The 25981-nt window shown below is 50.5% G+C and overlaps 1 protein-coding gene and 1 non-coding gene across 2 annotated transcripts in view; one reads left to right on the top strand and one right to left on the bottom strand.

The window, feature by feature from the left end:
- SLC39A4 (solute carrier family 39 (zinc transporter), member 4) overlaps positions 1–25981 on the bottom strand; it is a 50166-nt gene that overhangs the window by 4885 nt on the left and 19300 nt on the right. Inside the window, exons 2-10 of the mRNA XM_015423594.1 lie at positions 24852–25130; positions 20325–20529; positions 15551–15966; positions 14578–14749; positions 12694–12866; positions 9190–9348; positions 7716–7823; positions 3382–3436; positions 1158–1310 (exon numbers count right to left, since the gene is read on the bottom strand). Coding sequence (XP_015279080.1) covers positions 1158–1310; positions 3382–3436; positions 7716–7823; positions 9190–9348; positions 12694–12866; positions 14578–14749; positions 15551–15966; positions 20325–20529; positions 24852–25130 — 1720 coding nt within the window. The remainder of the gene's footprint in view (positions 1–1157; positions 1311–3381; positions 3437–7715; positions 7824–9189; positions 9349–12693; positions 12867–14577; positions 14750–15550; positions 15967–20324; positions 20530–24851; positions 25131–25981) is intronic.
- Positions 1761–1833, top strand: TRNAR-CCG. The gene has a single exon. It is a non-coding gene; the product is annotated as a tRNA-Arg (tRNA).

The following is a 25981-nucleotide window of genomic DNA, read 5'->3' as shown; positions in this document are numbered from 1 at the left end:
AAGAAGAAGAAGAGGAGGAGGAGGAGGAGGAGGAGGAGGAGATCGGATTTATACCCCGCCCTTCCCTCAGCGTCTCAGAGCGGCTTACAATCTCCTTTCCATTCCCCATACCACAACAGAGGTAGGCAGGGTTGAGAGAGCTCTGAGAGAACTGCCTTTGAGAGAACAGCTCTGAGAGAACTTGTGACTGACCCAAGGTCACACCAGCAGCTGCATGTGGAGGAGGAGGGAATCAAACCTGGTTTTCCCGGATTAGAGTCTGCGCTCTTAACCCATTACACCAAACTAGCTATCCAGTGGTACTCACCACTGACCTCACATTCTCTTTCAGTTACCCCCAATCCCACCATAAGGGGCACCACTATAGTGGGAGACCTCCCAGCTGCCCTCCCCCCATTCCCTGCCACCACTTAACAGGCCACGGGGGGGGGGAATGAAGGGGGCTCCTCGACATTGTGTCAATGTGTGACCTGTTTTCTGTCAAAAAACCAGAAGTGGCATCACTGTGCGTGAGTGACACGCTAGGATTCACCTGAAACTTTATGGTTTATCCATGTTGTCTGGGGTAGATCCTAAAGTGTCCCATCGGCACAATGTCGAGAGGAAGAAGAAGAAGAGGTTGGATTTAGACCCCGCCCTTCACTACCCAAAGGAGTCTCAGAGCGGCTACAAACTCCTTTCCCTTCCCCTCCCCACAACAGAGACCCCGTGAGGGAGGTGGGGCTGAGAGAGCTCTTGACAGAAATGGCTCTTTTTCAAGGACAGCTGTGCCAGAACTATGGCTTGCCCAAGGTCATCCAGCAGGTGCAAGTGGAGGAGTGGGGAAGAAGGAGGAGGAGATTGGATTTGTACCCCGCCCTTCCCTACCCAAAGGAGTCTCAGAGTGGCTGACAAACACCTTTCCCTTCCCCTCCCCACAACAGACACCCGGTGAGAGAGCTCTGACAGAAACTGCTCTTTTTCAAGAACAGCTCTTATCAGAACTACGGCTTGCCCAAGGTCATCCAGCAGGTGCAGGTGGAGGAGAGGGGAATCAAACCCGGTTCTCCCAGATTAGAGTCTGCACACTTAACTACTTAACCACTGTTCCCAACCCCACCCACCACCCTCGGTGCCATCAGCAAGAAACCTCCGCCCGCTGACATCCTCATGCCCACCTAGCTCATGTGGCAGTTCGTGGCACAACACTGCCAGGGAGGTGGCCAGCCCGGTTTTCCATGAGGAAGAGAACGCGGCCCCGATGGCCAGCCCGTCGGCAAAGTTGTGGATGGCGTCCCCAATGGTGATCATGTACGGCAGCATCATCATCTCTGTGGGAGGAAACAGGGGATCATGTCAGCGTGGGTGGGACCCAGTGTTCCCTCTAAGCTGAGTTAGTGTGAGCTGGCTCACAGTTTCTTAGCCTCCAGCTCACACATTTTTCTCTTCGCTCAGGAAGGAGGGCTCCGGAGCAAACTGATTAATGCAGTAGCCAAATCCCTCGCTCACAAGTTTGGTGCCAGTAGCTCACAAAGTAGAATTTTTGCTCACAAGACTCCACAGCTTAGAGGGAGCGTTGGAGGGATCCTGTATCATTTCCCCTCCCTGCCAGCGCTCTCAGCACGGCAGAAGCGGCACCCCGGGGCTGCTTCTGGAAAGCAGAGGCTAATGCTGGAGGCTTCCTGAGCTGCCAGCAACCCTCCCGAGGGGACCCAGGGAATTCAATCAGTAACACAAAACGCCATTTGTTATTTAGACTTTACAAGAGCTGTGTGAGGAGTGGCCCAGTGGCCTAATGGATAAGGCATCAGCCTCCGGAGCTGGGGATTGTGGGTTCAAGTCCCACCTGGGTCGATATCCCATTCTTTATTTAGTGTCACTTTTTTTTCTTCCAAATGTATGAATGGCCACAGAAAGGGCCATGCCCTGCCATCGCGGGCAACAGGGGCAAGTGAAAGGTGGCAGATAGGTGGAGCTACGGCGCTCCAGAGAACCTAATACATAGATAAATAAGGTTGGCAGGGTGAACATGGAGGGGGATTGTTGAGGCTTTTCTGAGATGTGGGGAACAGGCAAGATGTGCTTGGAGTACATCACAAAGACAGTTTCAGGTGGATAGCCATGTTAGTCTGTAGTAGGGCACTCCATGAAATTGCTGAACAGTGGAGTTAGAATGGATAAAAGGAAGTCCTTCTTCCCCCAAAGGGTGATTAACACGTGGAATTCACTGCCACAGGAGGTGGCGGCTACAAGCATGGACGGCTTCAAGAGGGGATTGGAGAAACAGATGGAGCAGAGGTCCATCAGTGGCTATTAGCCACAAGGTATAGACAGGGACTCTCGGTCTGGGGCAAGGGATGCTCTGTCTTCTTGGTGCTGGGGGGGGCAACAGTGGGAGGGCTCCTAGTGTCCTGGCCCCACTGCCGGACCTCCTGATGGCACCTGGTATTTTTGGCCACGTGTGACAGAGTGTTGGACTGGATGGGCCATTGGCCTGATCCAACATTGGCTTCTCTTATGTTCTTATACAGAGCAGAGGTCCATCAGTGGCTATTAGCCACAAGGTATAGACAGGGACTCTCAGTCTGGGGCAAGTGATGCTCTGTGTTCTTGATGCTTGGGGGGGGGGCAACAGTGGGAGGGCTCCTAGTGTCCTGGCCCCACTGCTGGACCTCCTGATGGCACCTGGTATTTTTGGCCACTGTGTGACACAGAGTGTTGGGCTGGATGGGCCATTGGCCTGATCCAACATTTGGCTTCTCTTATGTTCTTATCAGTGGCTATTCGCCACAAGATACAGATAGGAACTCCCAGGCTGGGGCAAGGGATGCTCTGTGTTCTTGGTGCTTGGGGAGGGGGCAACAGTGGGAGGGCTTCTAATGTCCTGGCCCCACTGCTGGGTGGACCTCCTGATGGCACCTGGTATTTTTGGCCACTGTATGACACAGTGTGTTGGACTAGACTGGCCATTGGCCTGATCCGACACTGGCTTCTCTTATGTTTCAAGAACAGCTAGGTTCAAGTCCAAAAGCACCTGAGAGCCCAACACAGCGAGCTTTGACTCTTGAAAGCTGATACCCAAAAACCTTGTTGGTCTCTAAGGTGCTACTAGACCCGAATCTAGCGAAATATACCCTGTGAGTGGCCAAGCACACAATAAAGCGTTGCTTTTGCCTGCATGAATTCTGGGGGCGGGGTGCCTGGCCCTCCGGACTGGATACATCAAAGCCACGGGATGCAAACCACAGGCACTTCCCTCCGGCACCTGCACCCGAGGAGGGAGCAAATACTGAAGTCAACGCATTGGGGAAAAGGGGGGGTCTAAGGGAGCACGTCTTTGGCCCTTAGGGGCATTTCAGGGAAATCTCAAGGAGGAGTCTGGTAGGCACAACGCTTCCTCACCTCGGGTGCGCTCTTTCTTCCGCATCGGGTTGAAATCGACCTCCTCCGCACCCACCTGGAAGAAGAAGAGACAGATGGAGAATGTGAGGAGACCCCAGCTGAAGTTCAGCTATAAGCTCTGGACAGAAGGTGCCTGCCTTTCCGGGCGGATCAGTTTCCAATCCTCGGTTGGTCAGTTTCCCAAGCCTCCCCTTGAGAGCAAACCCAGCGGGGGGGGGGGGGAGCTGCCCAGGGCGGTCTCCCCACCAGATTTCTGGTCTCATTGCTGCTAGAATCCTTCCTACACAGTCAGGGTTTTGCATAATGGATCCACATTTTAAAACTTGGTTTGTTGCACTCAATCTAAGCCCACCGGCTACTTTTTCCAGAATTCAACATTGTGCCTGGGAAAATACAATTCTCCCTCAGGTCCACTGTCATGGCATGTGCAAATCCCCAAGATGTCACTCTTTATGTATTTTTATGTACTCTGTTTTAGTATTTTATCACTATTACAAGCCACCTCGAGTTTCGTAAGGAAGGAAGTTGGCTAATAAGCATTTTTTAATAAATAAAAATGAAAAATTTAACAGACAGGATCTTTGAGGTCTTTAATGGTGAGCAATGCTCAAGTGATTAAGACGCTGAACTGCAGGCTGTGGAAGGTCGGTAGTTCAGCAGTTCGAGACCCAGGGTGCCGCATGATGGAGTGAGCTCCCGTCTCTAGTTCCAGCTCCTGCCAACCTAGCAGTTTGAAAGCAAGAAATTGCAAGTAGATAAATAGGTACCCCTTCGGTGGGAAGGTAACAGTGTTCTGTGCACCTCGGCTTTCAGTCATGCCGGCCACAATTACCACGGAAACGTCTTCGGACAGCGCTGGCTCTTTGGCTTGGAAACGGAGATGAGCACCACAACCCTAGAGTCGGATTTGACTGGTTTTCGAGCAAGGGAACCTTTACCTTTAATGCCACATTTTCTCCATGTCCCCACATTAATTTTGCAAACTAGGGTTCAGAGATTGATCAAGATGGCGGGCCGTGTTAGTCTCTCTGTAGCAGCAGAAAAGAGCAAGAGTCCGGGAGCACCTTAAAGACTAACACAATTGGTGGGAGGGTATAGAGAGCTTATAAAAGGTTTCTGCTTACCAGCCCCATAGCTAGGGATTTTGGGGGGGAGGGGACCTGGGGGGGGCTCAGCTAATTAAATCAATCACATTAATTAAATTTGGTACTGGCCTGGGAGAGTGGGGGCCTGGAATAAATGCTAGGGGGCCAGGCCCCGCAGGCCCCACGTTACCTACAGGCGTGCTGCTTACCCGGCAATATATATTTTTTTTGGTTAATGATGAAATGCCACCCGAACAAGCATCCCCCGCTGCATCCCCCGCCCTAGTCCAATGCAGGAAATTCACAAATACACCCCCAATGACCCCTGTTCCATGCCCAGAAGATGTTAAAACTATCATTATTATTTTATTTTAATTTGTTGAAGAAGGCCCACGCTGACATTCCTCTTGGCAAGCAATAGAACCACTCCCCCCCTCACCCCCAGCACGTTATTTCTTCTCTGTCCATTAGGTGGAGCTAAGACCACAAGCTTTCCCCACTGACTCAGCGCTTGCAAGAGGTCTTGCGCCACGGAGGAAAGTTCCACTGTGGGGAACTCCCTGATCTGCCTTCTAAAGCAATTTGTCCCACCTGCCTTGAAATCAGCTGGTGGTCCTGGACTGTTCAAGAAGCCCTCCCTCCCCCCAATCTCTACCGATCTGTGGGTAATCAGAGATAAGATCTCTGCTATTGTATGCATGGCCATTGTCTCTAGGATAAGAGGAGCAAAGTGTTCACAGACACAAGAGCAGTTCCTGGTTTTATTACTGACTGCATTTTTAACCCCACGTTTCTCTCTCTAATCCAGTACTTTACACACAGAGGGGTTAGAATGTAGAATTCGCTGCCAGAGGATGTAGTGATGGCCACAGGAATAAACAGATTTAGAAGGTAATTAGATAAAATTCATGGAGGATATCAGTGGCTACTGGCCATGGTGACTGAGGCACTAAAGCCTCTGAATCCCAGAGCCAGGAGGCAACATCAGGGGAAGGCCTCAGCCTCTCTGCCCTGTTCTTGGCTGTCCAGAGGAACTGGTTGGCTGCTGTGTGAGATAAGAGGCTGGACTAGGTGGACCCTCCCTGGTCTGATCCAGCAGGGCTCTTCTTATGTCCTTATCAGGGGAAGGCCTTGGCCTCTCTGCCCTGTTGCTGGCCCTCCAGAGGAACTGGCTGGCCCCTGTGTGAGACGGGAGGCTGGACTAGAGGGACCCTCCCTGGTCAGATCCAGCAGGGCTCTTCTGAGGTTCTGGTCAGGGGAAGGCCTCGGCCTCTCTGCCCTGTTGCTGGCCCTCCGGAGGAACTGGCTGGCCCCTGTGTGAGACGGGAGGCTGGACTAGAGGGACCCTCAATGGCATGATCCAGCAGGGCTCTTCTGAGGTTCTTCTCAGGGGAAGGCCTGGGCCTCTCTGCCCTGTTGTTGGCCAGCCAGAGAATCTGGTTGGCCACTGAAATATACTGAGTTTGAGACGTGTATAGTGATCAGCTAATAGTTTATTAGTGATTTCAACTTAACTCTAAGCCAACTCTAGCAGGGCTGGAGCCCTGCTTATATGCATGCAAAACACCCCACACACCGCCACACACACACTCCCCGTGATAGGCTATTACAAAACATTACTCATTGATTGGTTTATTCCAGAGTCCTGGTCGGCTATTGTTCTCAGGCTCCAAGCTCAGCCAGTCTCTAGGGTGATTCAATCAGGGATGATTCAATCCCAATACATAACACGGGATGCTGGACTAGATGGACCCTCACTGGTCTGAACCAGCAGGGCTCTTCTGATGTACTTCTCAGAAGAAGCACTCGACCTCTGTGCCCTGTAGTTGGCCCTCCAGAGGAACTGGTTGGCCCCTGTGTGAGACGGGATGCTGGACTAGATGGACCCTCACTGGTCTGACCCAGCAGGGCTCTTCTGATGTACTTCTCAGAAGAAGCGCTCGACCTCTGTGCCCTGTAGTTGGCCCTCCAGAGGAACTGGTTGGCCCCTGTGTGAGACGGGATGCTGGACTAGATGGACCCTCACTGGTCTGACCCAGCAGGGCTCTTCTGATGTACTTCTCAGGGGAAGGCCTCGACCTCTGTGCCCTGCTGTTGGCCCTCCAGAGGAACCATCTGGCCACTGTGTGAGACGGGATGCTGGACTAGATGGACCCTCACTGGTCTGAACCAGCAGGGCTCTTCTGATGTACTTCTCAGAAGAAGCGCTCGACCTCTCTGCCCTGTAGTTGGCCCTCCAGAGGAACTGGTTGGCCCCTGTGTGAGACGGGATGCTGGACTAGATGGACCCTCACTGGTCTGACCCAGCAGGGCTCTTCTGATGTACTTCTCAGAAGAAGCACTCGACCTCTGTGCCCTGTAGTTGGCCCTCCAGAGGAACTGGTTGGCCCCTGTGTGAGACGGGATGCTGGACTAGATGGACCCTCACTGGTCTGAACCAGCAGGGCTCTTCTGATGTACTTCTCAGAAGAAGCGCTCGACCTCTCTGCCCTGTAGTTGGCCCTCCAGAGGAACTGGTTGGCCCCTGTGTGAGACGGGATGCTGGACTAGATGGACCCTCACTGGTCTGACCCAGCAGGGCTCTTCTGATGTACTTCTCAGAAGAAGCGCTCGACCTCTGTGCCCTGCTGTTGGCCCTCCAGAGGAACTGGTTGGCCCCTGTGTGAGACGGGATGCTGGACTAGAGGGACCCTCCCTGGTCTGACCCAGCAGGGCTCTTCTGGTGCTCTCCAGTGGGGACCCAAGGTGGCTTACCGCATTTTCCCTTTCTCCATTGCATTCCCACAACAACCTTGTGAGGTATGGTGGGCTGAGAGCATGTGACTGGCCCAAGGTCACCCTCCGAGCTTCCATGGCAGAGTGTGTGCGTCATCTGTTAGAGGGTAGACTATGATGGAAAGAGACACCCCTGGGTTGAGACTGGTTAAGAGCTGAGTTGCCATCTCTGGGTTGGGAAATTGCTGGAGACTCAGGGGGCGGAGCCTGGGGAGGGCGGAGTCTCGGGGAGGGGCGAGAGCTCACCGGGGATGTGATCCCCTGAGAGGGCCCGCCCTCTAAAGCAGCCATTTCCTCCAGGAGAACGGAACTCCGTAGTTCTGACATCAGTTGTACTTCCAGATCTCCAGGCCCCACATGGAGAGGTTGGCACGCAAGCCTAGTTAAGAGGCTGACATTTCAGCAGTCGGGGGTGGGGTGGGGTGGGGTAACGACACCCCCTAGTTGATACATCAAGACAGTCTAGCAAATTACCAGGTCAGCCTGAGACGCTCCTTTCTCTTGCTTCCTCCTCTTCATCTCATCTTGGTACAGCTGCAGGGACATGCCGTGGTCACACTGGTGGCCCTTGCCGGGTACCTCCTGGGGAGAGAGGAAAAAGAGGGGGGGGAGCATTTCAGCAAGGCTGGGCCCTCCGCCTCTTCAAAATGCGGGGCTCTGGACCAGAAAAGGCAGGCGAGTGAGCAAGATAACACTGCTTCTGACCATGTCCAGAGAGACTGGAGCGGTGGCACAGTGGGTATATCCCACTGTCTTAACATCCGAACTGTGTCAGTTCGAGCCCCGCACTGGTGTGAGCTGCCAGCCTGTTGTCCCCAGCTCATCGTCCACCCAGCGATTTGAAAGCCTCGGCGAGTAGATAAAATGGGAACCACTCCTTAGAGAGGGTGGGCACACTAACTTCCCCTCTGGGAAAGGTGTTAGCTGTCGGTTGGGGACGTCCTGGTCCAGGATCCGGAAGGCGGAAGATCTACTCGGCTACAAAAAAATCCCTGCAGTGGCAGTGTGGTGACTTGACATACGGGTCCTGAAAGTCCCAACGTCATCAAGCCGGTCGACGCAGCCGTTCGGGACATGACTGAGCCAAGCCAGAAACATTTCCACCGTGCAGTTACGGCGTGTGCAATTAAAATGAATTATATGTTGTCTTCCCTATCCCCTATGAAACATTGTTAGTCCCCTGTCTAATGAGTAACTGTAAATCACTTTGAGCCCACTTGTGGGGAAAGCAATTAATAAATCGAAAGCAGCAGCAGCAGCAGACTGCTAACCACCAGAGCTGGGCTGTGTCAGGCTCCTGGGACGAAAGGAAAAGGACTTCCGAGCCAGAGAATACTGGTCTCAAGCAAGGACAAATGATATTTTGGTGGGAGCAATTAATTTGGTGGGGGCAGGACAAGATGGCACAGTATCTCCAGAAGATTAGCTGTAGAATTGCAACTCAAGGAAGGAGGAGGAGGAGGGGGAGGAGGGAGTGGTGATTAGATTTATACCCCGCCCTTCACTCAAGAGTCTCAGAACAGTTTACAAATTCCTTTCCCTTCCCCTCCCCACAGCAGACACCCTGGGAGGGAGGTGGGGCTGAGAGAGCTCGACAGAACTGTCCTTGAGAGAACAGCTCTGACAGAACTATGGCTTGCCCGAGGTCATCCAGCAGCTGCGAGTGGAGAAGTGGGGGAATCAAACCCGGTTCTCCCAGATTAGAGTCCGCGCACTTAACCACGACACCAAACTGGGTCTCGACTGCTGGCTGTGCCATAATCCCATGTGGGCTGTGCATGCACACACACCGAGCATCATGTCCCATCCGACTCTTGCAGTCAGCTCTATCCGAGGTCTACTACAGGGAGCACTTCCTTTGTGGTGTCTCTCGGCTGCTGTCTGCAGTGCAGGGGGCCCTTCCCCACCGCCTGAGTAAACGGGCACCCGAAGTCACTTGCCAACTCACCTCGCAGTCCGAGTGTCCCAAAAGAATGAAGAACTTCTCCAGGAGAAAAAAGAGGTAGAACCCGCCCAGTACGGCAAGAAGCTTCCAGAGCACATTGGGATCTTCGGCTTCGTGGTGGTCGTGCGTGTGGCCCTCACCATGGGAATGCAGGCCCAGGAACTGCAGGAGTAAAAGTATGATTGGAGAACAAAGCAAAAGGAACAGAGGCCTGCTTCATCTCTGTGACTAGCTATGTGCAGTCAGATAAATCTGCCCTGTATTATCAGACGAAGAGCCCAAGCAGAATATGGAATGCGATGGGCACAACTATGCCCATTGTCAATGTGATGGCTTCTATGGGCTACCAGCTTTCCTTGCTCCTGTGCTTGTTTTCACGCTCCAGTTTGCCTCTGTACCTGACCCATGATGGAAGGAAGTTGTGGTATGTGTCTTAATGTTTGCATTTCTTTAAAAAAGACACTCTGAAATAAATGCTAAAGCAAAACTGCAAGCTATCATGCCCAAGGGATGGCGAGCTTACCCACTTCTCCTCCCTGTAATGATTCTTTAGATAACAAGACCCAACAGCCATGTTATGTGCACAAAGCTCAGGCTTCAAGCACTCAATATATACGAAACAAAATATAGCACACAAAAATAAAAAGAGTACACATGGTCTATTGAAGCCTCAGGCGGAATATGGGTACAAAGAAAAGGTGAAAACCCACAGTCCTCTGACCCTAACCTCTATGTTTATTCTAGCAATGTTGTTGCTAGGACAGGCTAGCAAAGCTGGAACACTAGGTGAGCCTTCGGGGAGGACGGGATACAAATCCAAATAAATAAATAAATAAATAGGTCCAGCATTACCTCTGCTCTCAGAGGTGCGACTTATCCCATTGTCCCTTGCCATGGGGACAAGATGCGGTCCTTAGGTAAAAGTTAAATCCTTCATGGCTTGTGCCCATCCAAAGAGGAGCAATGTTATGTTATGTTATGTTATGTTATGTTATGTTATGTTATGTTATGTTATGTTATGTTATGTTATGTTATGTTATGTTATGTTATGTTATGTTATGTTATGTTATGTTATGTTATGTTATGTTATGTTATGTTATGTTATGTTATGTTATGTTATGTTATGTTATGTTATGTTATGTTATGTTATGTTATGTTATGTTATGTTATGTTATGTTATGTTATGTTATGTTATGTTATGTTATGTTATGTTATGTTATGTTATGTTATGTTATGTTATGTTATGTTATGTTATGTTATGTTATGTTATGTTATGTTATGTTATGTTATGTTATGTTATGTTATGTTATGTTATGTTATGTTATGTTATGTTATGTTATGTTATGTTATGTTATGTTATGTTATGTTATGTTATGTTATGTTATGTTATGTTATGTTATGTTATGTTATGTTATGTTATGTTATGTTATGTTATGTTATGTTATGTTATGTTATGTTATGTTATGTTATGTTATGTTATGTTATGTTATGTTATGTTATGTTATGTTGTCTTTCAAGAGCTGTCTGCCTGTCTGCAAACCTCTGCACTTCGGCAGCTTACCACAGGTGTCTTGCAAAGAAGTTGAGTTCAGAGGCTTTCTTAAGGAATTCTGACTGGGTGAGCCACCATGCTAGGGAGCCCATCTATCGAAGCCCATAGGGGCTCAGATATTAAACAGGTCCCTTAAACTGTCCCTTTAATATCACCTGGATTTGCAGCAATCATCAGGTGATATTTATTCAGTTGCAGACCGTGAAAAGCTCTGCACATTAAACCTCTATGAAAGAGCTGCAACGTTTTTTCCCCAACCACAAATCCTAAATTAAACTTAATGGCCTTTAACTGAATACACAATCTGAATCACATTGTCTGGCTATATTTTGCAATACTAAATACATCCATGACCACACAGAACAGGAAGTATGAACAGCAGGGACGGCTGACATCACACAAGAACAAAAATAGCAACCTGACGGATCAAATGAAATGTGTTTATTTTTGTCATTTAAATTTTTTTTTGCTTTGTTTATTTTATGGGGGGGACTTCCACTGGACCACTGTAGCGCAGAACAGGGGGTGGGGGGACAGCCTTGTAATTACAAGGGTTGCCAAGGTTTCAACCAGTCTCTCCAGCTGTCCCATACTTATCACTTTAATCTGGAGCAATTATCGAGGTTATTTACCTCCATGCCATGACAGTCTTCAACTGTCCATTCCCACGCATTCAAGGTCTGTTAAGGCGGAAGAACCTCTTTTTTCCTGGCCAGTTGGCAAACTTAACTGAGAGCCAGTTTGGTGTAGTGGTTACTAGTGCAGACTCTAATCTGGGAGAACCAGGTTTGAGTTCCCACTCCTCCACTTGCGTCTGCTGGAGTGACCTTGAGTCAGTCACAAGTTCTCTCAGAGCTGTTCTCTCACGAGCAGTCCTCGAAAAGAGCGCTCTCAGCCCCACCTACCTCACAGGGTGTCTGTTGTGGGGAGGGGAAAGGAAAGGAGTTTGTAAGGCACTACTTCGGGTAGTGAAGGGCAAGGTATAAATCCAAGTGTTTTTAGAATATGGGGTGGGGGTCTTACACAGCAAGGCTTCTAACTGGCCACGGAAGTTCTCATCAGCTATGCAGATTAAAATAACATTGTTTCAGTAGCAGCCGCCACCACACTGTTTGTTTTGTTATCTCCCCCCCTTTTCCAGTGTATTTTTAAAGAGGAAGAGGAAGAGGAGGAAGAGGAGGAGATTGGAGTCTCAGAGCAGCTTACCAACTCCTTTCCCTTCCCCTCCCCACATCAGACACCCTGTGAGGCAGGTGGGGCTGAGAGAGCTCTGACAGAAACTGCTCTTTTTCAAGGACAGCTCTTGTCAGAACTATGGCTCGCCAAAGGTCATCCCGCAGCTGCGAGTGGAGGACTGGGGGAATCAAACCTGGTTCTCCCAGATTAGAGTCCACGCACTTAATCACTACACCAAACTGACCACCCTTCTCTCCTGCATGTGGGCTTCCTCTGTCTGTGTGTGTCTCTGCCCCTCGTGGCAGCGATTTTGTGGTCGTGCCCACCACCCCATGTCAGAATTCCAAAGGTGTCCACCACAGGCTCAAAAAGATTGGGGACCCCTGCTCAAGCCAGTAACATTGCTGAGCGAATCTCAAAGGGTGATGAGGCCTGATCAGATGAAGAAGAAGATGAAGAGATGGTTTTTATACCCTAACCCTTCACTACCTGAAGGAGTCTCAGAGCGGCTTACAAACTCCTTTCCCTTCCCGCAACAGACACCCTGTGAGGCAGGTGAGGCTGAGAGAGCTCTGTCTGAGAACTGCTCTTGAGAGAACAGCTCTAAGAGAACTGTGACTGACCCAAGGTCACCCAGCTGGCCGCTCTTAACCATGATACCATGCTGGCTCCCACCAGCCTCAGCCAGCTCTGGCCACCAGTGTATGCCAGCTGCCCTTCCTGTATCTCCCACCCTCGAAAGACATGCCCCAGCACCCCCAAGACCCTTCTCTGCTGACCTTGGGGATCAAATGTAGCATGGCGTCCCCGGTGAGCGAGCCCACAGCCAAGCTGACGAAAGTCTGGATCACGTACTGGTAGGTGCTGATGCAGGCCGTGCAGAGGAGGACCACGATGCCAAAGAGGGCGCACAAGCAGATCAGCAGCGTCGCCAGTGAGCCGTACAGGTACCCTGAAGGGGTGAGGAAGCTGTGATGAAAAATGTGGAGGAGGAGGAGAAGCAGAACTGGGTGGACAGAGGCAAGGCTCCAGATGGAGCAACAAAAATATAGAACACGCATACTGGATGGGGGGTATGCTTCTGGGTAGCAGCGTGTGAGAACAAGATCTTGGGGTAAGAGTGGACCAAAAGTTAAATATGAGCAGCCAGTGTGACGCAGCGACAAAAAAGGCTAATACGATCTTGTTGCAGAAAGGAAGAACTATTCAGACCAAAAAGCTCCCATAGACTGGCCCACTAAGAGGAGGAAGAATCACGCAGGCCACTGATCTGAGGTATCCTGAGGGAGGGTGAGTTGCAAACATTTATTAAACAGAAAGGTGAAGACAGATGGGCAAACAGGAGGCCTCCTTTTTATTGTCTGGCAAGTTTCTAATGCCTTTGCGAGTTGCACAGCTAGCAGGAATTTAACCAAGACAATCTTTTCCCACTGTAGGAATGTATTTCTGAGGAAAAACCTCCCCGTTGAATGTCTGCCTGCCACACGTGCACACGAAAGCTCACACCTTGAATACAACTTTGTTGGTCTTAAAGGTGCCGCTGGACTCTAACTTTGTTCTATGCCTGCCACACAGTTATTAATGGCAGCGGAACCCTGCTCAAAGAGCAGGGGCAACCCTTGTCTGCTGGTGGCTACAAAAAAGCCGATCACCCCTTGTAATGATTTCATGTTTTGGTGTGTGTGTTTCTTTAAATGTTTAGTGTACGTAATATAAGGAGTAATATAAGGAGAGTGACAGAGGGAGATGAGTGTGATGTGATTGGCTGATGGGCAACCCTTGTCTGCTGGTGGCTACAAAAAAGCCGATCACCCCTTGTAATGATTTCATGTTTTGGTGTGTGTGTTTCTTTAAATGTTTAGTGTACGTAATATAAGGAGTAATATAAGGAGAGTGACAGAGGGAGATGAGTGTGATGTGATTGGCTGATGACTGAGAATGTGGGAGGAGGGGTGTCTCAGGTGATTCAGTGTGTTCTTGAAGAGATGAGTGTAGAGCGTTTGTGTGAGAGTCTGTATGACAGAGGAAGCAGCTGGTGTTAAGCCTGAGTGGCTATATGAGAGAGTTAGCCTGTGTGGCTAAGAAAGGCAGAGTTTAGCCTGTGTGGCTATGAGAGAGAGAGAGAGATAAGCCTGTCAGAGTTGAGTTCTGCTGTTTGAGAGACTGTGTGTGACGCCAAGCTATGTTTTCTTTCTTCAACAGTTCAAAAATACCCAGAAACCTATTCTGTTCTTTTATAAATAAATCATCATTTGTTTAAACTTATCCCAGCAATCAGAACAGTCCTTCCTCAGGGCCACAGAGTCCTCCGAAGTGCACAGACACAGGGTCATTCTACCATAACAGAGAGAGTTGGGATTTTTAATTCCTGGTGGCCGCAGAAATCTACTCAGTTCATGTACACAGAGTGTGGTTTAAAGGAGAAACAGTCTCCTCAATAAGCAGGAGGCCACACCCCTCTTCTTCAACTGTTACTAACCTCGAGAAGGAAACATACCAGGATATGGGTGTGGGGGGGGGGGAAGGGGAAACAGCATGGGACAAAATGCTCCACCCCAGAGCCAAATCAGCCCCCCCACACACACTGATGGGAATCACAGCTCTCCCTTAGAACACGCAGCCTGGCTCACGAAAGAATGGCCAAGTGATTTCCGGGGACTCACGTTCCAAATCGGAGAGGCGCCCACCAGCTGGGGACGCCCGCGGGGCGGAGCAAGCCTTGCTGAGTTGCTGCTGCACCAGAGCCGGGCTCAGGCGGGTGAAATCTGCGCGCGACGCCCCTGCGCCATCCTCGATGCCGTAGATCTCAAAGAGGTCGCTGGAGCTGAGGCAGACCTGGAAATGAACGGAAGATGAGTCATTCGTGTCCATGTGGGCCAAACGGACGGAGACTGAGGGTGCCATTTTTTAAAAAAACTGGCTCTTGCCAGGGTGGCTTGAATAGGAATAGGCTCTATAGCAGTTAGTGGGTAAAAACCCATACCTCTCGGCCAATGGTCTGCAATGTGGTGCCCAGGGACGCCACAACGCCCACAAGTACCTTATCTGGTGCCCGCCAAATTTTTTTTTAGAACATGGGCAGGACCAAGGCTTCTGGTTGGCCACTGGTGATGTGCTTGGCTTTGCAAATTTCTAAATCATCATTGGCAGCAGCTGCCACCACACTGCACGGATTGTAGTTTCAACTACCTCTCACATCTATATCAAACAACATTTTTCTCTTGCAAATTTAACTACCGGGGTCCCTTTATATGGCCCAGGGAGAGAGGGAAACCATTCCAAGTTGATGAAGACAGACTCAGGCTGGCCTCTTACCTGCACCAGCAGGACTGTTCACCTTGTGTGGTAGTGGCCTGACCTCCCCGCCGAATGTGGGGTGCAATTTGGCTTGGGACTGCCATGGTATGGTGGAGGGGCTCCTGCCTCCCCCCCCTGTCCCTAAGCCAGTCTTGGCCTCCACGGTGCTCTTAAAAGGAGGAACTCCCCACTCCAAAATGGCTTCAAGTCCTTGTGCTAACTCAGGGAAAATGTAATGTCTAGTGTGGCCTTTAGCCACACGACTCTTTAGAAAATGTGACCTGGACACTAAGCAGTGGGGCCCCGCTTGAGCAGATGGCAACAGATTCTACTCCTTACCGTGTCCCAGATTTTATACTGGAGGTCCTGCTCCCCTGAACTAGGCAAGCTTCGCCTGTGACGGACCGTTTCATCACCATGGTGGTGGTCCGTCTCGTTGCCATGGTGATGGTCCGTTTCGTTGCCGTGGTGATGGTCCGTTTCGTTGCCGTGGTGATGGTCCGTTTCGTTGCCGTGGTGATGGTCCTCGTGGTCGCCATGATCATGCCCGTCATGATGGCTGTGTGTGGCATCCTCGTGGGGGTGGTCGTGCACGTGGCCGTCGTTCGCGTGGCTATCGTGTGTGTGGCCATCGTGTGTGTGGCCGTCATGCGCATGGTCATCGTGCGCATGGTCGTGTTCTGCATCACTGTGGTCGTGATCTGCATGGGCCGCCTCAGGCCCCACATTCAACTGTATCATCATTTTGGACAAGTCTGTTGCAAACACAGAGAGAGACAGACGTTGAGAAAAACAACCCCCTGGCTCTTTGCCTGGCCCCTTACCATCTTTACATAAGAACGTAAGTGGAGCCCTGCTGGATCAGACCAGTGAGGGTCCATCTAGACCAGCATCTTGTCTCACACAGGGGCCAGCCAGTTCCTCTGGAGGGCCAGCAACAGGGCAGAGAGGCTGAGGCCTTCCCCTGAGAAGAACATCAGAAGAGCCCTGCTGGATCAGACCAATGAGGGTCCATCTAGTCCAGCATCCTATCTCACACAGTGGCCAACCAGTTCCTCTGGAGGGCAGACAACAGGGCACAGAGGCTGAGGCCTTCCCCTGAGAAGAACCTCAGAAGAGCCCTGCTGGATCAAACCAGTGGTCCATCCAGTCCAGCATCCTGTCTCACACAGGGGCCAGCCAGTTCCTCTGGAGGGCCAGCAACAGGGCAGAGAGGCTGAGGCCTTCCCCTGATGTTGCCTCCTAGGACTGGGATTCAAAGGCTTAGTGCCTCTGAATGCAGAGGTTCCCCTCAGACACCATGGCGAGTAGCTAGACAGTCATACCTTTTATTGGCATACTCAGACATAGTACAAAATAGGAACAAGCAAAATATACAGGTCAAGATTAAGAACAAATATATATAAAATTTATGGCGAGACATGCCGCTCATAAATTTTAATAAGACTTCTCCAGGAATTTACTAACAGCCCTTGTGATTTCTATTTCATTACCTTTTAATAAGTGACGATAGTCAATCTCATTTACCAGATAACAGGGAGGGAGGGAGAGATTACCAAACAGTTCCCTCCGGGGATTAGAATATAGCTGACAGTCCAGCAATATGTGTTGGATGGCATCTGGAATATTTGCCCCACAAGGACAGACTCTCTATATGGAATTTGGAGGAATCTACTTTAAACAACGTTTGAAGGAAAGGAATCCATCCTAGCCAACATAAATGCTCTCCTTTGTTGGGGTCTTTCAAGATCACATAAATAGTTGGCCATTTTCCCAATGGGTTGAGCAAGACCGGGGGTCATTTCCTGCAGGAGCGCACAGGAGCAGAGCTCCGGCAGTAAAGAGCCCAGGGGGCGGGCACATGCAACAAGCCCCGCCCCCTGATCCCAGCAGCCCTCAGTCAGAGCAAGAAGCAGCCAGGTAAGTTGCAGAGCCTCCCCCCCGGCCCCCTGGCCCAAAACAGTCCAGTGGCACCTTTAAGACCAAGTTTTATTCAAGTACAAGCGCTCCCTCCTCGGCAAGGACAGATCTGCACGTCCCCCCGCCCCCAATAGCTAGCAATCCAAAACAGTCCAGTGGAGCCTGAGCAGTGGGTGTCAGGGGGGCGTGTCATATGCAAATAAGTTATGTTAATGAGTTATGCTAATGAGCTCCTGCACCTCTTTTTCTATGAAATGACCCCTGAGCAAGACCAAGCGCCGCAGGCGAGCATATATAATACTGAACAGGACATAACTTAGTAAGTTCTAAATCAAGGTGCCTCTGTTTAATTAGTCTAAAATTATAGGATTCATAGGATAGGAAGAAGTCTTCCACTGCAATTCCTATGTATTTAAGCTTATCTATAATCCTGCTGCGGTGGCTCAAGTGGATAAGACGCTGAACTGCAGGCTGTGGAAGGCTGGTAGTTCAGCAGTTCGAGACCCGAGTGTGCCGCATGACGGAGTGAGCTCCCGTCTCTAGTTCCAGCTCCTGCCAACCTAGCAGTTCGAAAGCAAGAAATGGCAAGTAGATAAATAGGTACCACTTCAGTGGGAAGGTAACAGCGTTCTGGGCGCCTTGGTGTTTAGTCATGCCGGCCACATGACCACGGAAACGTCTTCGGACAGCGCTGGCTCTTCAGCCTTGAAACGGAGATGAGCACCGCAACCCTAGAGTCGGACTCGACTGGCTTTCGAGCAAGGGAACCTTTACCTTTATAATCCTGCCCAACCACACAGCATTATAAGGGTCTTTTTTTAAGACAGCTAAGCAAGCTATCCGATTCTGCCCTGTAATAAATTTGAAGCCAATATTTAAAGGTTAAGACCCATCCTCCATGAATCTGTCTAATCTCCTTTCGCCCACATTTTGATCACTCTCTGTCAAGTCGTATTTCCTTCTGTCCAGCCTCATCCCCACTGCCCATCAGTTTCACTGGAGGCCCTCAAGTTCTAGTATTTTGGGAGAGGGAGAAATTCTCTCTCAAAGGGTAATCACCGTCCATCCCAACCACACTGGTAATTCCAGATCTCCGGGCCCCACCTGGAGGTTGGCAGCCCTGCTCTTCCCCCCTCCCAAGGTGCACACGAGCGCTGAACACAGTTCCCAGCACCATTTCTTAGTCATTAATTGCCACGCCACAGCCAGAAGCCTCTCGGAGAGGCTGAACGAAGTCGCGGGACCTCCACCACAGGGTGAGGCAGCGTCCACCAGCTGAAGACCAAACTAGTCCAGACAGCGGGAGGGATATAATCAGAACTCCTGTGGTCTTTCTCAGGCGATTTGTGGTTATATGTTTTCTCTCTCTCATCTGGAAAACTCCTCATCAAAATATTTTTGAAGAGTAAAAAGCAGCTGCAGCAGACCTCTGTCAAGGCCACAGGAGGGGAGGGGAGGGGAGGGTAGCAGGCCGTTTCCCTCATGCAAATCCCTCCTGAGCATGTGGGGACACACAGAGGCTTCATATGGGGCAGTGGTATGTGTTCCAACACCAGGCAGATAATAGCACCAGAGGGAAGGCGGAGTCAAGAGGGAGATGCCCTCCACCTGCACCATGCCCTGAGCCAACTTTGGTGGGGGAGGAAGCACTGTCAAGTCTCAGCCAACTCATGGCAACCCCGTGGGGTTTTCAAGGAAAGAGAGGAAGAGGGGTGGTTTGCCATTGCCTGCCTCTGCGTAGGGACCCTGCCTGGCCTTTTGGTGTAGTAGTTAGGAGTGCGGACTCTAATCTGGGAGAACTGGGTTTGATTCCCCACTCCTCCACATGCAGCTGCTGGTGTGACCTTGGGTCAGTCATAGGTTCTTTCAGAGCTGTTCTCTCCAGGGCAGTTCTCGGGAGAGCTCTCTCAGCCCCCACCTACCTCACAGGGTGTCCGTTCTGGGGAGGGGGAGGGGAAGGAGATTCTAAGCGACTCTGAGACTCCTTCGGGTAGTGAAGGGCGGGGTATAAATCCAATCTCTTCTTCTTCTTCTTCTAACCAGGGCCAACCCTGCTCAGCTTCCGAGATGATGGGAATTGGCTAGCCTGGGCTACCCAGCTCTCGGCAACCGAACTTTTTGTAGTAGTAGAATCATAGACTTAGAAGGGACCTCCAGGGGCATCTAGTCCAGCCCCCTGCACAAGGCAGGAAATTCACAAAAATCTCCCCCCCACGCCCCCCCAGGGACCCCTCCTCCATGCCCAGAAGATGGCAAAAAAAAACCTCGTGTGTAAAGTGCCATCAAGCTAAAGCCAACTTAAGACCACCCTGAAGGGCTTTCAAGGCAAAGGAGGAACAAAGGTGGTTGGCCATTGCCTATCTCTGCAAACCAACCCTGGACTTCCTTGGCGGTCTCCCATCCAAATACTGACCAGGGCCGACCCTGCTCAGCTTCTGAGATCTGACAAGAGCGGGGGTAGCTTGTGCCATCCAGGTGAGGGCAACCAAATTTACTCCCTCCCAAATTATGTTAACTTTTTTTAAAGTAGCTTTTTAAAAAGTTTTTTTTTAAAGATACCGTTACATCTGGTTTAGCCTTCAGATGGTCTTGATAAAAGTCGGACTGGACTATCAACGATGGCTAAATGGAACCTCCATGTTCTGGGGCAGTATACCTCGGAATACCAGGCGCTGGGACAACCATGAGGGTGAGGGCAACCAAATTTACTCCCTCCCAAATTATGTTAACTAAAAGTAGCTTTTTTAAAAGTTTTTTTTTTTAAGATACCGTTACATCTGGTTTAGCCCTCAGATGGTCTTGATAAAAGTCGGACAGGCCTATCAACGATGGCTAAATGGAACCTCCATGTTCTGGGGCAGTATACCTCGGAATACCAGGCGCTGGGACAACCATGGGACGCCCATGGCCTTGCTTATGAGTTCCTGGAGGCACTCGACTGGCAAACGTTGGAAACAGCATGCTCTAGTATAGATGGGTCTTTGAACAGGCCCTGGAGGATTCTTCATAGATGTATGCATTTATTCTAAACGCTTATTGCACTGCAAAGAAGCCGTGCCAAAATCAGCCTCTTAAGAAAGAAGGAACAAGAATTAAAGCTTGTTGCTGGGCCCAGGGCTGGACACCCACAGATAGACCTACTCCCCTTGCATTACAACCATCGACGGAGTCGATGCAGCCGCAACCGACTTACCTGCCAGCGTCAGGTTGTGGGTCTCATTGCCGTAGCGCCAATAGATGTAGTCCACAAAGTAGCGCTCCGAAGGGAGAGCGTGGAAACAGCCACCCTTCAGCACGTGGTGGGCCACGGCTGCTAAGACTCGCCCCGCTGGATCAGACGCTACTCGCCTGGAGATCGCTGTACTGTTCTCAAGGATCTGGCCCACTCCTGCGCAGGACTGTAAAGAGGGGAAAGGGCAGGTCAAGCGGCTGGTATGTCGCAGCAGAACACGTTCCGTTACAGGGTAGGACGGAGATACGGCAAGAGGTGGCAGGCAGGACGGACACCAAGAGGAAAAATGTTGAGCCTTAGGTAGGGAAGCAACAGGAAGAAGAACACGCACAAAAAAAATCCCTGTACATTTTGGTGCTTTTTTCAAAGGAGGAGGAGGAGGAGGAGGAGATTGTATTTATACCCCGCCCTTCACTACCCAAAGGAGTCTCAAAGCAGCTTACAATCCCTTTCCCTTCCCGTCCCCACAACAGACACCCTGTGAGGTAGGCAGGGCTGAGAGAGCTCTGAGAGAACTGCTAATGAGATAACAGCTCTGAAAGAACTTGTGACTGACCCAAGGTCACCTAGCTGGCTGCATGTGGAGGAGTGGGGAATCAAACCCGGTCCTCCCAGATTAGAGTCGGTGCACTTAACCACTACACCAAACTGGCTCTCAAAAACAACAACAACAAGCATGAGATGCTTACAGTGGTCATCTTTAAAATGAGGCTCTCGAGGTCTAGACAACATGGCTTTTCTCCAGAAAACATCAGCCAATTTCAGCCGTGAAGATTATAGTAACGTCCTGGAGCTAGGTCTTGAGAGGTTACCAATTGCATGGGAAGGGGGATTTTGCCGGGACAGTCCCCTGGAAATGGGAGCAGCCCTTGGGGCAAACTAGCGAAGGTTACAACCGAACCAAATTGCTTTGTTTTCATTCGAGCTGTTAGCCCTTCGTCAGCCATTTAGGAACCTCACATTCCACCTCAATTCTTTTAATCTTTTCCATCTTTCGCAAAATTGCCTTGGATTTAATTGACGTACCCCTGGGGATTAACCAGGGCCCTGTCATTTAGTTCCTTCCATTCGCTCCTGTTAACCGAAGAGTCAGCAAGGGTTTCTCAGAGAAATTGCATAGGAAGGTTCTGTATGCTGAGTCAGACTATTGACCATCGGTTGAGGCAGGTGGACTGGCAGAATACAGGTCAAGAGGCCTTTTCCCCCTTTTCTTGCATGCTCTTTTAAAGCAGGAGACATCTGGGTAAACACTTTTTTCATTTGTTTTACTTTTTTGGAAGAGGAGAAGAAGAAGAAAGAAGAAAGGAGAAGGAGAAGGAGGAGGAGGAGAAGAAGAAAAAGAAGAAGAAGAAGAGGAGGAGGAGGAGGAGGAGGCGATTAGATTTATACCCCCCTTCACTACTTGAAGGCGTCTCACAGCGGCTTACAATCTCCTTCCCCTCCCCACAACAGACACCCTGAGAGGTAGGTGGAGCTCTTTCGAGGACTACCCTTGTGAGAACAGCGCTGAGAGAACTTGTGACTGACCCGAGGTCACGCCAGCAGCTGCAATGTGGAGGAGGAGTGGGGGATCAAACCCGGTTCTCCCAGATGAGAGCCCGCGCTCCTAACCACTATGCCAAACTGGCTCACTAGTGGTGGCAGTCACATTTCAGAGAGCGCTTGACTCAGCCAGAGGAGACGCCGCTCTGGGTCCACGCTGACATTCCATTCTGCCCCCAGGAGCCACCTGCGGTGGAATCTTCCCTTCCGTGCACCTCTCGGGGTGTCGTCACCTGCTCATTTCAGCACAAACCATCACTTAATGCAGGCTGAGGTCGAGACCAGAGAGGCTTAATTTTTAAATGTGGTCGTTTTCAGCCACTTCCAGGTATCTCTTGCTCACTCTGGAGCCAGATAACAGACAGGCGATGCTGAAGAACGATTGTGTGGGAGAAGGAGGAGGAGGCGGAGGAGGAGGAGGACGAAGAAGAGGCGGCGGCAGAGGAGGAGGAGATTGGATTTATACCCTGCCCCTCACTCGGAGTCTCCAAGCAGTTTACAATCTCTTTTCCCTTCCCCTCCCCACAACAGCCACCCTGTGAGGTAGGTGGGGCTGAGAGAGCTCTTTCCAGAACTGTCCTTGAGAGAACAGCTCTGACAGAGCTATGGTTTGCCCAAGGTCATCCAGCAGCTGCATGTGGAGGAGTGGGGAATCAAACCCAGTTCTCCCAGATTAGAGTCCGCGCACTTAACCACTACACCGCTGGCTTCTAATTTATTTGACTTATCTCCCACTCCTTTCCCCGCAAGCAGGACTCAGGGTGGCCTCCAACAATCGATGTACCTGAACGTCAACATTATCGCAGTTTTAAAATCCATATTATTACAGGTTAAAAATCTAATCGTCATTTTACTGTTATCAGATGGCGCCCCAACAATCCATCCCAAGTAGGCAAAAGGGGTGACAAGATGGCACAGAGGGACTCCAGGCCCAGCGCTAAGGTGGAAAACAGCTCTAAAGAGAAAGGGGCGGGGAGGAGGGAGGAGGCCAGCTGATCTCTCTAACTGAGCTTGCATTTAAAGCGAGGTAGACAAAGGCATGACTAAAGTGACCAAATAGAGCCTCCATGTTCAGAGGCAGTGTAACGATTCCATGTTTTACTGTGTGTGTGTGTGTTTAAAAGTTGGTTGGTATGGCTGTGTGGGACAATCTAGAATGCTGAAACAGGCAAGTTGTGTGATTGGTGAGTGACAGAGAGGGGGGGCGGTTTGGAATGGATGCTGTGTGGATGATTTGAATGTCTATCAGGAGTGACTGTTAGAGTTTAATCAGTTTATGATGACAGTTGAAAAAAACAGTTAGTCAGAGGAGAGTGCTGTGTGAAAACAGTTGTTAAGTTTCTGTCTCTGAGTTGAAGAAGACTCATCCCTGTGTGGGAAAGATTTGTTTCTGTGTAGAAAAAGAGTTAAGCAGTTTGTTCGTTTTAAGGTCTGAGAGAGAGAAGTCTTGTGTGTGTTATGAAAAGTTAAAGCATAAAGAAACAGTAACCATATATGGCCTAAGGAAAATATTGTGACAAAGTGACATGCCCTGATCCCTGTCAATAAGAGGGAAGAGTGTGTGAACATCAAATAAATCTATTTTTATTTAAGATACAAGTTCTGAAAGAAACCTTCCTCAAGAAACACATAGTCCCTCATGAATGCCTAAGACCTATGGTACACCTACCCTGTAAAAAATATTAAAGGAAAAGGCTGGGAAAGCCTAAATTTCCCTGGTGGCAGCTGGATACCCAAAGTAAAATATAACATAAGAACATTTTAAAGTAAAACTAGACCTCCCCAAATAAGAGGTCGTCACAGGCAGTAATAGGGTTGCCATCCCCCCAATGGGGGCAGGGTTCCCCCTGCTTTCGGGGGGCCCAATCCGACACCACCCAGCTGGCCGGTGGGGGAGCCCCACCCTCAAAGAGCTCTGGCGTGCCTGGTGGGCTCGGCATGGTGACATCATTGTGCTGGGCATGCCACACAGAGGGCGCTCTAGCATTTGGTGACCATAAGAGTTATGGTAGCCATAGAGTTTTCCCCCAAATGCCAGAGCATCCCTGCACAACATGACCGGTGCGATGATGTCACTACACAGTTTGGTGTCGTGGTGAAGTGCGCATACTCTAATCTGGGGAAACCGGGTTTGATTCCCCACTCCTCCTCCACTCGCACCTGGCTGGATGACCTTGGGCAAGCCTAGCTCTGATAAGAGCCGTCCTTGAAAAAGAGCCGTTTCTGTCAAGAGCTCTCTCAGCCCCGCCTACCTCACAGGGGGTGTCTGTTGTGGGGAGGGGAAGGGAAAGGAGTTTGTAAGCCGCTCTGAGACACCTTTGGGTTGTGAAGGGCGGGGTATAAATCCAATCTCCTCTTCTTCTTCATCAAATGAAAGCCAGTCTGGTGTAGTAGTTAAGTGTGCGGACTCTGATTTGGGAGCACCAGGTTTGATTCCCGCACTCCTCCACTTGCACCTGCTGGATGACTTTGGGCAAGCCATAGTTCTGGCAGAGCTGTCCTTGAAAAAGAGCAGTTTCTGTCAAGAGCTCTCTCAGCCTCACCTACCTCACAGGGGGTGTCTGTTGTGGGGAGGGGAAGGGAAAGGAGTTTGTAAGCCGCTCTGAGACACCTTTGGGTTGTGAAGGGCGGGGTATAAATCCAATCTCTTCCTCCTCCTCCTTCTTCCAGTTGATGTCATCGCGGTGGACAAGCTGAAGAGTCCCGGACAGAGGACTGGACCCCCCCACACTGGCAGCCAGGTAAGACCTGACAATCCTAGGCGGTAACCTGGGGGGGAAACAACGGGAGCAGGCTTTGGCCTCCGTGCCCTGCTCACAGGGCATGGGAAAAACTGCTTGGCCACTGTGAGAAGCAGCGTGCTAGACTAGATGGGCCCTTGCCTTGATCTACTATGACAGCTATTCTGTTTGTATGTTTGCTTGTGCGGGCTGCCGTTATTCTTACCTCCCGGCTCACGGTGTTTCTCTGGATGGTTCCCATCAGTTCAGCCACTTTCTCTTGCGTGGGTCCTCCAGCGGGGTTCCCGCCTAAGAATTTGGCCTGGAATGCATGGACTGCAGCAACCCAATGACCCTCTGCCACTTCCTGGCAGGCCTCCACAGGGTCACTGAAGTAGAATACCAGGCCGGAAGAGAACGGAAGCAGCTCTGAGGAGGCGAGACTGGCATTGTCGGCTGGCGGCTTCTTCCCCGTGAGTGCAAAAATATCTGCCGCAGAGATGCACTGGAAAAAGAGGAAGAGACAGAGAGAGAAAGCAGAATTATGCTTATCTGATGAAGAAGGGTATGAAGCTCCAAAGCTTGCAAATTATTACATGACACTCAGGGGTCATTTCATAGAAAAAGAGGTGCAGGAGCTCATTAGCATACTTATTTGCATAGGCCACACCCCCTGACATCACCGGAAGTGTGTCAGAAGGCAACACCCACTGCTCAGGCTCCCACTGGACTGTTTTGGATTGCTTTGGGGGGGGAATGTGCAGGTCTGTCCTCGCAGAGGAGGGAGAGCTTATACCTGAGTAAAACTTGGTCTTAAAGGTGCCACTGGACTGTTTTGGACTAGGGGGGGCTCTGCAATTTACCTGGCTGCTTCTTGCTCTGACCGAGGGCTGCTGGGAGCAGGGGGTGGGGCTTGTTGCATGTGCCCACCCCCTGTGCTCTTTACTGCCGGAGCTCCGCTCCTGTACGCTCCTGCAGGAAATGACCCCTGATTGACACTAAAAGTGATCTGCTTCAATATTTTCCATCTCTAGAGCCAGTGTGGTAGAGGTGTCAGAATGTCAGACTGAATCTGGAAGACTATTAGCATAACTCATTAGCATGACTTATTTGCATAGGCCACACCCCCTGACATCACCAGAAGTGTGTCAGAAGGCAACACCCACCACTCAGGCTCCACTGGACTCTCTTGTATTGCTAGCTATTGGGGTGGGGGAACGTGCAGATCTGTCCTCGCAGAGGAGGGAGAGCTTGTACCTGAATAAAACTTGGTCATAAAGGTGCCACTGGACTGTTTTGGCTCTGCAACTTCCCTGGCTGCTTCTTGCTCTGACTGAGGGCTGCTGGGAGCAGGGG

Source organism: Gekko japonicus, unplaced genomic scaffold (genome assembly GCF_001447785.1).
Source record: "Gekko japonicus isolate JY-2015 unplaced genomic scaffold, Gekko_japonicus_V1.1 scaffold4302, whole genome shotgun sequence".
In the NCBI taxonomy this organism is placed as follows: domain Eukaryota; kingdom Metazoa; phylum Chordata; class Lepidosauria; order Squamata; family Gekkonidae; genus Gekko; species Gekko japonicus.
This window is presented reverse-complemented; position numbering and strand designations above follow the sequence as displayed.